We start from the raw sequence: 14,747 nt of genomic DNA, 5'->3' as shown, positions 1-14,747 counted from the left end.
GCCGGAAACCTCCTGTTTTGGGGGATGGTTTCCAGCGCCCCATTTTCGCTCAATATTCTCCAGTTCTTTTGTAACTTTCTTCTAGCAAAGTAAGATAATGTTTTCTCTGCTACACTAGCCTTTTTTGCACGATCCTTTGTTGTTCTCTATGGTATCTCGGGCAATCATCTCAGGCTTCTTTTACCTTTAGGGCAACCTAGCATGATCCCGCGGTTTTTTGGACGCAGTAATTAATGCGATGAATTACCTCGACTTCCTGCAACGTTTGCGTTTGTTCGAACGTGGTTTTGCTTGGTTTTGTATGGTTTTTAGTTGCTAAATTTCTATTGACTATGATCTCAAAATTCAGGAAATGACATCTTTGAGGCCTGTATTTTTAATTTTTTCCGGGGGTGCATGCCCATGGACCTCCCAGAGGCCCGCACCTTCCGCGCTCGTGGCCCCGACCAAATTCTCCCATTTTTCATCTCAGAGGGTTGGAATCTCTGCAATAGTCAATAGGCCACCATGCTTTCAGTATAGTGTAAAAGCTCTATGGAACTTGCTGAGGAAGACTCCAATAACATTTCTCTTATTCTCAGGAGAAAAAATGACTGAAGAGGAAGTGGACTTGCTTGTTGGTGGTATGGAGGATAATCAAGGACAAATAAACTATGAAGGTATGTATCTGTTCACAGTACCACTCAGGGTTACTAGTACTCTACACACTGTCATTTTTATTTTAAATGTGCAATGTTCAGCTTTTAAAAAGGTACAGTGTACTTAGCCCAATCAAAATGTGCTGGCAGCCTGCAATTTTGCCACCTACAACAGGGATGCAAATAACAGTTCACTGAGTTGGTCATCGGACATTAGCCAACCAAAATTTGAGTTTGTCCGATGGAATCCCAAGTCTGGTCTGACATGATGTCTGGAGAATTTTTTGATCGTAAATTATTTTACGGCAACAATGAATAAAAATCTGTCCCTGCTATATAGGCTTACCAGAGTGCCATTAAGGCTAACCGGAATGGATTGCATGCTTCGCTGCCTTGCACTTTATGATGACCAATTCTCACTGCCTCTCACCTCTCATATATTTTGTTATTGCATGCCAGACAAATCACTGTTTACACAGCCAGTTACATGCATTCTAGAAAAACTGTGTTGCTCTCTACATGTGTACTGTAGATCAGCACTGAATGATTAGATGAAGCTAATATTAATATTATTATTATTATTTTTTAATTCTTTTTTACAGAATTTGTCAAGATGGTTATGTCTGGATAGCCTCCACTCCTCCAGATTAGAAATCTTTATTGCCTTTGATTCAAAGATACTGTATGAATAAAACTGATTATAACTAAAGAGAATTTACCATTATCATTGAAATGATTATCCGTCAATCAAGAGCTCACATAACTGGGATACACAATTTATTGTTTGTAATTTTTCTATGCATTTGACAATAAATTATTTTGTAGGTTTGGTATGTCAGTAGGTACCTTTTATAGAATAAAATGTTTATTGAGATTATATTGCCTACATCTCTAACTCTTTTCCTTGAAGTGCACCTTCCTATGCAATGTACCGTTTATTCACTCCCATATCATTCCAGAGTGATACAGTAATTTATGAAAAACTTGCCATTGTATATTGCAATTCCTGAGTTGTGATTGGCTGGTTTACAGGCCATGGTTCGTATACGGGCTCATATACCATGGACCGCAAATATAGTTGGTATATGCATAAGCGAGAACAGCTGGGGAGCTCACATATTGCAATTCTTTGGGTGTTTTTAATATGACAATTATTCCACTTGTGCTTGTTGGATATGAGATTGTTATAGCCAACTCGGTGCTACATGCCTCATTGGCTATCTACAATCTCATGTCCAACTCCCACTCATGGAATAATTGTTAACTTAACAGTTCTGGATTCCACTTTTGCGGGCTTAGCTATTGATGAGTTTCAAGTATCTCCCTATGGTACCAATTCCAGAAGAGACACTCAGTGCAGTGCTATGTGTCATATACTTTTTTGCGATTGTAACACGATCCTTAGACAAAAAACAATTATTTTCTCAAAAATACACTGGTATTGAATAAACTGATGTCATGAAAGTGACGTTTTGGCTGTTATACACACTTCTAAAGTTGAATTAAGGAATAATTCTACCTTAAGAGATATCAGTCCTGAATCCCAAAAATGGCCAGATCTAGCACAATCAGTAAAATAAAACGCCGACAAAAATTTCATGCAATATGCGAATAACTGTGGGCATTTGTACACTTCGGCTCCAAACACCCATGATATGTAGGGTCATACGGAGCCCTTGGCAACCCCAGGGGTTTTTAGTCTTTCGGAAGTCCTCCCCTACCTATACCCCATAGGTTTTTTTTTTTTTATAATTTAATACTTTATTAAATTAAATATACAGTTACAAGCACAGATATAGATACAGATACAGAAGTTTGAAGTACAATTACACTTTGAAAAAATACATAGTTACGGGTGCACTACAGTTACAATTTTTAATTTTGAAATACTACTACAATTACTCTGGAAACAGTTATGCTAAAAAAAATAAATAAATAAATAAATAAATAACAAAAAAAATAACAAAAATAACAAAAAAAAAACAAACAAACAAAAAAAAAATAAATAAATAAATAAATTCAAAAAAAGAACGAAAAATGGCAGACGTTGCATACATTTACTTTAAATAAGTTTATCTAAAAAATTTTCCCATTTAACTAAATGGAGGTGCAATTTATCTTTCTGCTTAGCAATAAATTCTTCTATTTTAATAGTTTTCCTTAGTAGAGCATGGAAGACATTCAAACTGGGATTAGTAGATCTCTTCCTACAAAGTACAATTGTTTGTTTTGCCACAAGAACTATGTGGTTTACAGCCATAAAATGTTCCTCGAGATCAGGCAAACCAAGTATAACATTGACTACTTCTGACAAATCAACACTAATTCCAGTGACACACTGTTGCAGCCAGTTGAAAATTTCATTCCAAAAGGCACTAGAATAAGAACATAATGCAAACAAATGTTCAGGGGTTTCTTCCTCCTCTCCACAAAAGGTGCACAAAGGCGACTCCACCAAGCCAAACTTACACAATTTAGAATTTGTAAATAAGATTCTATTAACCACTTTGTATTGAAATTCTCTTGTGTGCGCATCTAACGCAACCTGGAAAGGCAAGCTGTATATTTTACTCCAATCACGCTTAGGGTCAGGGAACATTTCATCGAATTTCCTTTGTGCTGTTGGTTTTTCACAAACCCTTGAGACCAGACTCCCATACAGTTTTTTGGAATTTACTTTTGATGTGGGTACTTTAACTGAATTAATAGTTAAAGTGGATTCATTTGAATCCGAGTTCAAGATATAAGGACCTGTCATGGACTTAATAGCTTGTTTCCATTTAACTGGTATTGCATCGATTAGACCTTGCCACAAAAGAAAGTTTTTCATTTTAAGACCTTTGTTATGCAGATCATTCCATGTCAAAAATTTACATGTCCCATCCAGTTTAATCATGTCACCAATTTTGTTTATACCTATATCCATCAGTTCGCTAATAAAACATGATTTATTATTTATACAGATGTGTTTATTATTCCAAATTATTTCGTTTAAAATTTCATCACTTGTTTCAGGCATTGAACCATTTAATTTTGACCATAAGGTCAAACATTCGTTATAAAATGGGGGGATAGCAATTTTCAAAGAACTTGGATCAAAATTGCATGTTAAGAGGTATGGGCCTCCCACAGGCTGTAGAAAAAAGTTGAGAACATGTTTCCATTCGGCACCATCTTCCGGATCAGAGTACCGTTTCAAAAAGGATATCTTCTGTGCTTGAATAAGGGATTCTAAATGTATCATTCTTAATCCACCGTTCTCAATATTATTAATCAAAGCACGTCTTTTCACTTTGTCTTTACCCTTCCAAATAAATTCGTAGATGATCGTATTCGCTCTCTTGATAACGTCATCTGGAAAAGGTAACTGCGACGCTCTATACAGGAATTTAGGGATAGCAAACGATTTTATGATTTGAATTCTTCCAAGAATGGTTAAATGTCTCCACTTCCACAGATTAAGAGTCTTTTTCAGCGAATCCAGGATTGAATCAAAATTTAATTTAACGGCTTGCTTCTTATCATATGAGAAAAAGATGCCAAGTATCTTTAAAGGTTTATCCATATTTTTAATACCGATATCAAGCTTTATGGACGAGTCGCCAAGATGGAGAGCCTCTAATTTACCGTTATTTACTTTAAGGCCCGAGCAGCATCCAAAATCTCGCAACATTTTTAAAAGATTTTCGAAAGATTGTTTATCTTTCAAGAAAGTCGTCAGATCATCAGCGAAAATGGTTAACTTAATTTCTTCGTTATCTGAAAGTTTAAAGCCTTTAATATTTTTACTGCTTCTAATATTTATAGCAAGTATCTCGAGAGCAATAATGAAGAGGTACGGAGACAAAGGGTCACCTTGCCTAACTCCTCGCTTGACGTCAAAATGAACGGAGGAGAAGCCGTTGTTTGTAACACAGCTTTTAATGTTACAATAAAATGTGCTTACCCACTTGATAAAAGATTCACCGAAATTGAAAGCCAGTAGGGCCTTATTTAAAAAAGCCCAGTCAAGAGAGTCAAACGCCTTCTCGAAATCGATCGCGACAAGCAGTCCACTTAAGTCATTAACTTTGGTATAAGACATGATGTCATCAATAATTCTCGTGCTATCGGAGATCAGTCGGCCCTTGACATAGGCATTTTGATTCCTGTGTATTATGAAAGGCAAAATGCATTCCAATCTCTTCGCTAAAGCCTTAGACGCAATCTTGACATCGACATTTATTAAGGAGATAGGCCTCCAATTTGCTATATACATCTTGTCCTTATCTTTCTTTTCAATTAATTTAATAATAGCCATTTTTTGTGACGTTGATAATTCTCCATGCTCATGCGCTGCATTCAAGCAGCCCACTACCAGATTCCCTATAACTGGCCAAAAAGCTTTGTAGAATTCGACTGTCAAGCCATCGTTTCCCGGTGCTTTACCATTTTGAAAACTCAGTAGCGAACGATAACATTCATTGAAAGTTAATTTCCCCTCACACTTCATCTGCATTTCCTTGTCTAGTTTTGGTATGTCAGGGTTTCCTAAGAAGATTTTAGCACAGCCCTGATCAATATCCGCCCCGTTGTTTTGGTATAAGGTGGAATAGAAGGACTTTAGCTGGTTTAAAATAACAGCAGGTTCCGTAATGACATTTCCGTCGTCTTGTTTTATTTTCCTTATGCAGGATTTGTTATGATTAAAGTTTTCAAGTCGCAGAAAATAGCTGTTACTTTTCTCCCCTTTTTCATACCATCTAGCGCGAGATCGAATCATAGCACCTTGTGTTATATAATCATACATAGCTTCATATTCTATTTTTTGCTCCTCAAGTTTCGCAAGATTCTCAGCCGTTGGTAACTCATTACACTTTTCTTCCCATTCTTTCACGCTTTTTTCAAGTTCAGATAACTTATCACGACGGTCTCTAGCTTTACGCTTGCTATAACTAATCGTTTCCTTTCGTATTCGATATTTGATTATGTCCCATAACAGTCTTTTATCTGTAATATCCCTATACTCATCTAGCCAACTAGGGTACGAATTTTTTAAAAATTCGGCGTATACAGGGTCGTCCGCCAGACTCGAATTAAACCTCCAGTAGGATGGTCCCCTATCATAATTTGTTATGCTTTTGAAATGAAGAGAAATTGCTGAATGATCTGATTTTATTGCGGGTATCACGTCTGTAGCAAGAACTTCTTCTTGGCACGAATCGCTTACAAGCCAGAAATCTAATCTACGTTGAATAAGCGGCGTTTTTTGTCTCCATGTGAAGCGTTTATCATCTGGATGACGGATTCTCCATATATCTATTAAATCATTTTCTGACATCATATCTTTAATTTCATTAACGCTCCTATCTTTGATTTTTCGATTGCCACCGAAGCAATCCAAATTCTCATCGAAAAAGATATTAAAGTCACCTCCCATTATAACTTTTCTATTAGGATCGAAATCATAGCTTTCAATTTTGCTTCTGATCTTTTTGAAAAACACTTCTTGTTCATGAACTTTGTTGGGAGCATAAATATTTACAAATAAAAAAAGGTTCCCCTGCACAACGGCTTCTAGAAATATGAAGCGACCGCTAGGGTCACAAAAAACTGTTTTTTGTTCGAATTCTAAGTTTTGTTTCACTAGAATTATGGTGCCTTTGCTGTGATTTGAGCCGTGCGAGAACAACATCTTGCCTTTCCATTGTGTTCTCCAAAATTGTTCATCCTCAATTGTGCTATATGTTTCCTGCAGGAAAGCAACATCAGCTTTTTGTTTTGTTATCCATAAAAGTATCGCTTTTCGCTTATCGGAGGAACGCAAACCCCGAACATTTAAAGAAACCATTTTAAAATTTGTTGTCATTTTCTATGTTTTCTTTGTCAATAGAGCTAGCCTAGCACCTCGAATACCAACACCCTAATTACCGCATAACACCTTATAAAGAAAAGGTTATGTAACATCGCACCATAAAAAATTCTAATTAACATAATATGCGCAACGTAAGTTAGCCTGAAATAAAGGTAACAAAAACAAAACGTAAACCATATTTTAAAATAAAATAAACATACACACAAATACGGAATGATTAAACTAATAATCTATTCGTCCATGAAGCTCTTCAGCCCATTCCAATCGCATCACTGAATTCAATATTGGTGTAACTAAAAGCAGTATTAAACGACAGTTGAATACCTGAAGAGAAGGTCCAAGCTTCATCAATTGTTCTTGTATTTGATTAGAGAGAAAAACCTTAAAGTACGGGAGTTACTCAGGAACGAACTTTCCATCGATGTAAAGCATATCCGGTTTACTTTGACTGAAGTAGGCCGATTGTCCCGCCTTCCTTGCTTCTTTCAGCTTTGACATTTGACGTCGTCTTGCTTCTTGGATTGACTTTGGAAGATCGGGGTAGATATAAATTTCTTTATCACGAAGATATTTCCCCAGGCTCGCAATTCGTTGCCTGTCGCTATACCGGAGAAATCTGGCAATTATTACTCGCGGTCCTTTCGAGGTTTTCTTTCCAAGGCGGTGGACCCTCTGAAATTCAATCGTGTCGGGCTTACCCCATAGGTTTTAGTTTTTATCTATCCGTGAGTCTTCAGTTCCCGTAGCAGACCGCTATTTAGCATTGTTTGGAGTTAATTTATTGACCTTCCTTGGAATGCGAATGTTGTGATTTCTGATGATAAGTTAATGTTTGCTTTACAACCCTATAAATTAAAGTGCATTAGACTTTTGTTATTTCAAAACAAACAAATATTGTTTTATACTCGTCCTGTCCTTTAATATCTGTTTTTCTGGTTCTTTTAAAAAATTCTTAGATTGTGTTGATACGACGCTCTAGCTATCTATTTCATATCTGTGCAATTTAAGATTACTTTTTATTATTATCTTTATCAATTGCAAACTATTCAACGACAAAAATGTATTGTTCTCCGTCAGAACTGACCGGCCGTTAACTAAACGAATCCCAGTTGCAATAATTTTGTTTCAAATTTACCCGCAAAAATCGGTAAATACGCGAAATAGCTAGGGTTTAGAGTGATATTAGGAATTATGCTCTGAAAAAAAGTATTTAATTTCGACAGATAGGTTCAGTTGGAGTATGTTCTGCAAAACGGGCCTTTTAGTTTTCTAATTCGTGCCAAATTACTGAATTAGACAGAGACAATTGGTGTATTGTTACATAAAAAGCACTGGTCAGTTATAGTCTGATAATACTGGAAAAGACACTGCAGAGAAGGGAAGAGGAACTTCGCTGTTCATGGTTTGGTGAGTTTCTACTTTGCATATGTTTAGCTTAAAACAAGCCGGTATGTTCTGCAGAACGGGCCTTTTAGTTGTCTAATTCGTGCCAAATTACTGAATTAGACAGAGACAATTGGTGTATTGTTACATAAAAAGCACTGGTCAGTTATAGTCTGATAATACTGGAAAAGACACTGCAGAGAAGGGAAGAGGAACTTCGCTGTTCATGGTTTGGTGAGTTTCTACTTTGCATATCTTTAGCATAAAACAAGCCGGATTATTTTTTTATATATTTTTTTCTCAGATTGTTGTTGTTTTGCATCATCTCTCATTATAGTGTTGAAGCCTGTGTACAGCCGGCCCCCTCTCCTCATGGGGGAGGCTGTACACTGGCTATTGAAGATTGAAATTAACGTACGTGTTTGCTGTTCCACAGCCCAGCGGCTGGAAAAAAGTTATAAAATAAATTTACAAAAACGTTTATAAAAGATTACTGAGGACAACTTGCATGGTGTGGTGGAACACCTTTGAGAATTATTATTGTTATGGGTTTGAGAAGTTTTGACTTTGCACAAACTTGCTGCCCGGGGGCCGGGGGGGGGGGGTACTCCCATAAATACGACCCATACGACCCAAATAGCGGCTAAACGCGCACGACCAAACATAATTAATTCTTTATAAAATCGCTTTACTAATACTTGAACGGATAGTTCAGTTTTAAGATACCTTTTTTCGTTTAACTGGGCGTACATACATACATACATACATACATACATACATACATACATACATACATACTTTATTTGAAAACAAAGGTCTATAAAAATGGCAGCCTAGGGCTGATGTGGACCTTTAAAACTTAATTACAGATAAAAAATAGAAAATTTCATAACATTAGCGTTTATTAAAGCTAATAGAATTTAGGTACCCTATCTAAGGATCAGACCAGGAACAAAATGCCAAAAGGTGCAAAAATGATACCCTATTTAAGGACCGAGAACCTCAAAACCATACCATATCCCGCGGCACATACCTATATATATAGCCCATATATGGGAGTACCCCCGCCCGCCCCCCCCCCCCCACTTTTACAGAAAAAAATAAAGAATTAATAAAAGAAGGGTCTCTTAAGCTCCCCCACTTCAAGTCACTAGTCAGCGCCCCCCACCCCCTCCCCCCCAGTTGGAAAAATGCTCCGCCGCGCGCCCATGTAGTCTGATATATATCAATCTCGTTTTCATTCCTTCTCAGTGTGATGCGACTGCGCCCTTCGTGGAATTTCGTGCAGACAGACTAGACAGACTGTGTTGTGTCTTTCATTCTTATAATAAACTTTCCGATAGTCAAACAATGTTTAAATTTTTGAGCGCTAGCAGTTTTTCATTTTCAAATAAAAATTCAAGACATAGACAAAAAGAAAATATAAAAGGAAATCATGCACAGTTCTCGATGAGGTCAAGCGATTTTCTGGTAAACCTGTCTGCGGTGAAGAAAAGGCAGCGATAATTGACTAAGGCCCCCACTTACCTGACCCATAGTATAATTTCGTGCGCGTGCCACAATGACCCCACCCTAATACCCGCCTGTGATTCCAGGACTTCCTTGTCTAATTGAGCACTTCATTCGACTCTGCACAAAACCTATAACTCCAGTCGCACGCACTGCCTTGCTTTGCTTCGCATCTCCCTGGCTGCCAAAATGTCTCAACCAAGTCAAGAAGAGATGGATGGCAAGTATTTGTGTAAAAATATATAAACAATGTACTTGAAGGTTATATTGGTACGTTAGAACTGAATTTGACGCAAATGTTTTTATGATTGCAGAGTACAAAGAAGCTTTCTCGCTGTTTGACAACGAAGGCGATGGCAAGATCGACCCGGAGCAGATTGGTTCCCTGCTTCGCTCGTTAAACCTTAATCCAGACGATGAGGAGATTGAAAAGATCGAAAAAGAAGTTGGTGAGTTAAACTAGTTATAGGGCCTCTGTCTCGCTAAATTCCGATCTGATCGACGAATTTCAAATCGAAATATTCTAATGGTACCAGTGTCGGTTGATGCTCTTTCAGCTCAGTAAAATAACAATTCTGAAGATCATGGTTTATGAGATTAATCTGTTAAATTGGCCATATAAAAGGATATTCGTTCGTGCCTAAGAGAAATTTTGAATTTGGTGCAGTTCAAACGTATTTGAGGAATATTTAGGCGAGTTCAGCGAAACTCTACTGACAGATGTTACGCTATGATTTCACCCTCAACTACACAAACATCTGGGGGTTAAGTTATAAAGCTGATTTATGCCAAAATTCGTCAAGCTGGCTTTCTGTAGCAGGCGATTAAATGTTTCTGTCTTTTTTAAATAAAACAACTGTCACGCAACTTTAGTATAGAATCGAATAATCTTGTGTGTGTTGTTTTGTAAAATATTGGACCGCGTTTGTTCGTGTTTGAAGCGGCGAGAAAACCTTTCAGAAACTTTACAGCTGCGGAAATCGATCCGGCCATTAAGGGACCATCGGTTAAAAATAACAAAAGCAAAAAAGCCAAACCCATCAAACATTTCATTACATTGGAAATATGGCAAAGATATTCGACTACATCAAAGGAATTTAATCAACTTACTTAAAAAACAAATTAAGTGCTGATAGCTTTGGTTTCTTCACGCTTTTGATCACAAAATGTTTTGCATATTTCAGCGTACAGCAACAAAAAACTCGCCGAAATTAATACCCCTGGAAAACAATCAGACGCTATTATGAAAGGAAATGTCATCTTGTATATTATGTTTCATAACTAGCCTTTTGTTGCTTGCCATTTTAGTAACGAAATTGCGCAGTGGTTGTTCACAATATAAATCATCACAATTTTGCATAAACAGCCGCGGGAAATTTATTGTGCAAATTAGAGTGCGATTATTAAATTGAGCGATCGTTATATGTGGCAGTAATTAGCTATTATATCTTATCTTTTCTTATTAACTGAAGTGAAATCTCGTTAAAAACCCATTTTTAAAAGTAATCTCGTAGCGTACGATAAACTTGTTCTGTTTTTCTGATAAGTAGGAACCGTTTTGCCCTAACTCGGTTCTGAAGTAGAATTTTTTAAACAGAACACGTTTTCCCGAGAGATATTATGATTCGGGTCATGCCCTTTTGGTCATTCAACACTAATCGTCTTAAGTGGAAGACGAAATATATTCATACGCGAAGATAAACAATGAAATAGCCATTTCGATTTCAGTATAAGGCACACTCAATAATTCGATCATTGACTAAAATCTGTTCGCAGTTTTTTTTTAGGGTTTTTGTTCCCGTTTCAAAAAAAACCTTCGATAATTTTAAAATCGGCCCAAATAACCTATGAATACTATGAATACGAGCAAGGTTATCTGCACCTAAAATGATCTTTTATTTTGATTGTGGTGTCTAGAATAACGGAGTCAAATATGGCAAATAACAAATATTTCATTCACCAAAGCTGTTTTAGAGCAGTTATCAATTGAGTGTCGTAAAACCAAAACCAAAGTAATTACTCTGGCCAATCACAAAGGACACAGAAAATAAAGTGAACCAATCAAAACTCGAAGCAAATACATGTAGCCGGCACAAAGCGCGGGAAAACGTGCGCGAGCGAGTCACGATTGGTTTTGGTTTTAGTTCTGATTGGCTGAGAAAGTGGCGCGAGATTTTTAAGCCAATAACTAAGCGTAGCAATGCAAAACCAAAGCAAACGCAATTAACTTTCGACACTCAAGTGAAAACCGCTCTAAAGACCCGGTGATGCAAGCAACATTTTCTTTCAACTTGTCTCGCAACATTTTGCATTGCAAGTTGTAAAGTGTTGTTGCGCGTATGGTCACACGTATCGCAAGTTGCGGCAACGTGTTGCACAAAGTTGAACTCATGTCTACTTCACCGGGAGGTTGTATGCGCAAACATTTTACAAGACCAACAACTTGCAATGCCACAATATGTTGCGAGACAAGTTGTAAGAAAATGTTACCTTGCCCGTATTACTGTGCTCTTTCAATGCCAGGCCATGCCCAAAAAAGATTCGAAATTTCACTTACCACACTACTGAAAAATCAAATGGAACTATATGTAAGTGCTACACATTAGCTTTCGTCTGAATGGTCATACACTGCAACAGAGGGTCGCGAGTAATGGGAATGTTCAGTCTTCACCTAAAGGTGGATTTCCAGTGACGCGTAATTTTTTACGTGCGTGAAAAAAAGAGACAATGTATGAACGACTTGCGCAAACGTTAAGGCAAGTCGTTCATTCATTGCCTCTAAATTTTTTCACGCACGTAAACGCACCCTTCACTCTCATCTTATCTCATACATAATGTATCAGAAGCAATAGGGAGAATTTCATTGGTTAAACTGGCCTTTTTTCACTCTGATAAAACTATGTGTGTTTAAATCAGTCAAACAATTTTTCTTCTGGGTGCACGACTCGAGAGATAAGATAACAAAACGACAAAACATCACATATAATGATGGCCGGCCGCAAAAATGGACCTTTTGGGACAATTTAAATTCTTTCAAAAATTAATGAACGCATTTCACCGTCATTTACTGAGATGATGAACGATCCTAAATTACTGCCACTTAAACCAAACACATGTGTGATGACTTACTGATCGTGCCGCATTTCCGTAACAGTAAACTTTTTATTAGAGATATTATATGGGCAGTATTGTCTTCCCGCGCGTTTCTCCTTCAACTAGTTTTCATTTTTGGCCGTACTCTGTACAACAACAACGTGAAGTGATCAAATGCTTGGTTTTACAGAATGGAGCGATTTTCTCTTTAGTCGAAAGTAATTCGCGTTTGCTTTTTTTTGCAATACTACACTTAGTGGTCGGATTTTAGAAACGCGCCACTTTCTCAACCAAACAGAAGTAAAACCAAAACCAATTGTAACTCGCTCGCGCACGTTTTCCCGCTCTTCGTGCCGGCTATATGTATTTGCTTCGAGTTTTGATTGGTTCGCTAGATTGTGATTGGTTAATAGAGCGAAGTTCGGTTGTAAGCCGTAAGACCAAAACCAAAGTAATTACTCTGGCTATTCACAAAGAGTTCAGATAATCCAGTAAACCAACCAAAACATGAAGCAAATACGCTGAAAGTCTTCACAGTCAACCATTGAGTACAACTCATCGAGCTTGTCTTATACTTCAGGTAACAAACGCATCAAGTTTGAAGAATTCCTTTCAATCTTCATGACCGAAAAACAAAAAGCAAAGCAAGTCACCGCTGAACAGTTCATTGACACGCTGGGCGTGTTTGACAAGGATAGCGCGGGAAAAGTCGCTTCTGGTGAACTGCGTCACGTGTTAACCGCCCTAGGTGAGTTGGGGACAAGTAAATTCAAAGAGCCACGATGGTTTATTGCCTACTTCCTAGGCCTCTATTTTCGTCGCGGTCGAGTAGTGACGTCAGTAATACCGTGAAGGCATAAATAAAAAGTACAGGAACTAGGCAAGTGGTTTACAATTACAGGTCTCTGCACGGGTTGGTTCTAGACTAACTATGCGCTAAATTTGAAAAACGAGAAACCGCGTACAACCTAAGGGACTCTAGAACCAACTCAATGTTTCATTACCGCGCACTAACTATTACAAAAATAGCTTTACCTATATAGTAGCGCCATCATATGTAACAGTCTTCCTTCCAACGTATGTACGACAAGCAGAGTCCCAAGTTCTTTACGACACGGCATTCGTGGAAAGCAGCTTTTTGTGAAATAGCTTGAAATATTTCCTCTCTGTATAGCTTATGATAAGCCTTATTATATGTTAAAAATTTGTTATAGCTGATGATTTGACCGTGTTTTTTTTTTTAAAATAAAAAAGATCTATCCCTCCATCCACCCATCCCTCAGACGTCTTTGCTGGTCGATTTTCGGAAGTGAGCGACCAGAGAAGACGTCTGAAATCCAGCCTACCTCTGCACGTGTTGCGTGCCTATGTTTTTTTCATCTTGGTATTTTGATTGACAGGTAACAAACTTCGAGATAGGGACGTGGACATATTGTTCGAAGATGTTGGGGAACGTGGAGGATTTGTCAACACTGCGGGTGAGTGACATCACAAATTCTCGACGAGCTTTTAAGGTCGGCACACACTAGAGGACGAATCGCAGGGACTTGCTTCGGGGACCAGTCCCCTAGTGTGTACAAGTATTTTGCATCGAAATTCTAGTCGCAGGGACTACATTTTTTGTCCCTGCGACTTGTCCCACGAATAAAGCTGGTTTGATTTCTGGGACTAGTCGCAGGGACCAATAGTCCCAAAAAATTGTCAATTTTCTAGTGTGTACACACTAAGGGATAAGTCCCTGCGACTAGTTCCCTAGTGTGTGCCTAGCTTTAAATACAGACCGTCAAGAAGAAAGGGTCTAAGGTAGAAAAATAGGGAGGGGGGGGTGAAATTTTTAGACAACAGAAAACAACTGGTAATGTTACCCGCCAATATTTGTTCAGCGTATTAATGATGTTTCTTTTATTTTTCTTTCTTCCACAGACTTTGTAAACATGGTTATGTCGAACTAGTCAAGAAGAACAACACTCTGTAGTATAAATATGAAGCTTTTTTATTTCAGGTTCAAATGATCAATTAGTCAAAGCAATCAAAAGTGTATAACTTGTATTTTCCTCTGATTTAAAACACTAATGTGAAAGACCGGGATAGAAGATTTAAAATTAAGACCTTAAGTTGGCACTTGTATGTTCATTAAAGTGACTTTTTTATGATGACTGTTCGTAATACCTTTTCTCTGTCCGTGATTGTTCATTCTCTTACGGTACTTCTTTTCTAGTTACTAAATACTCACGAAAAAGCTTCAACAACGAGGGCCGCTTTTTACAAAC

At 37.7% G+C, this 14,747-nt stretch overlaps 2 protein-coding genes across 3 annotated transcripts in view; both read left to right on the top strand.

The window, feature by feature from the left end:
* Positions 1-1,515, top strand: part of LOC144661428 (myosin-2 essential light chain-like) — a 136,255-nt gene extending 134,740 nt beyond the window's left edge. For both annotated transcript variants that reach the window (XM_078522192.1, XM_078522191.1), the window contains exons 5-6: positions 582-659; positions 1,241-1,515. In XM_078522192.1, coding sequence (XP_078378318.1) covers positions 582-659; positions 1,241-1,269 — 107 coding nt within the window. In that variant the 3' untranslated portion in view covers positions 1,270-1,515. The remainder of the gene's footprint in view (positions 1-581; positions 660-1,240) is intronic.
* A 7,929-nt stretch (positions 1,516-9,444) lies between these two features.
* On the top strand, positions 9,445-14,633 carry LOC144661429 (myosin-2 essential light chain-like). The gene is made up of 5 exons (XM_078522193.1): positions 9,445-9,604; positions 9,699-9,833; positions 13,058-13,225; positions 13,878-13,955; positions 14,401-14,633. The coding sequence occupies exons 1-5, from the start codon at positions 9,574-9,576 to the stop codon at positions 14,427-14,429; spliced, it is 441 nt and encodes a 146-aa protein (XP_078378319.1). The 5' UTR covers positions 9,445-9,573; the 3' UTR covers positions 14,430-14,633.
* The last annotated feature ends 114 nt before the right edge of the window (positions 14,634-14,747 follow it).

The sequence above is a fragment of the Oculina patagonica genome, chromosome 7 (assembly GCF_052425735.1).
Source record: "Oculina patagonica isolate OP01 chromosome 7, crgOcupat, whole genome shotgun sequence".
In the NCBI taxonomy this organism is placed as follows: domain Eukaryota; kingdom Metazoa; phylum Cnidaria; class Anthozoa; order Scleractinia; family Oculinidae; genus Oculina; species Oculina patagonica.
This window is presented reverse-complemented; position numbering and strand designations above follow the sequence as displayed.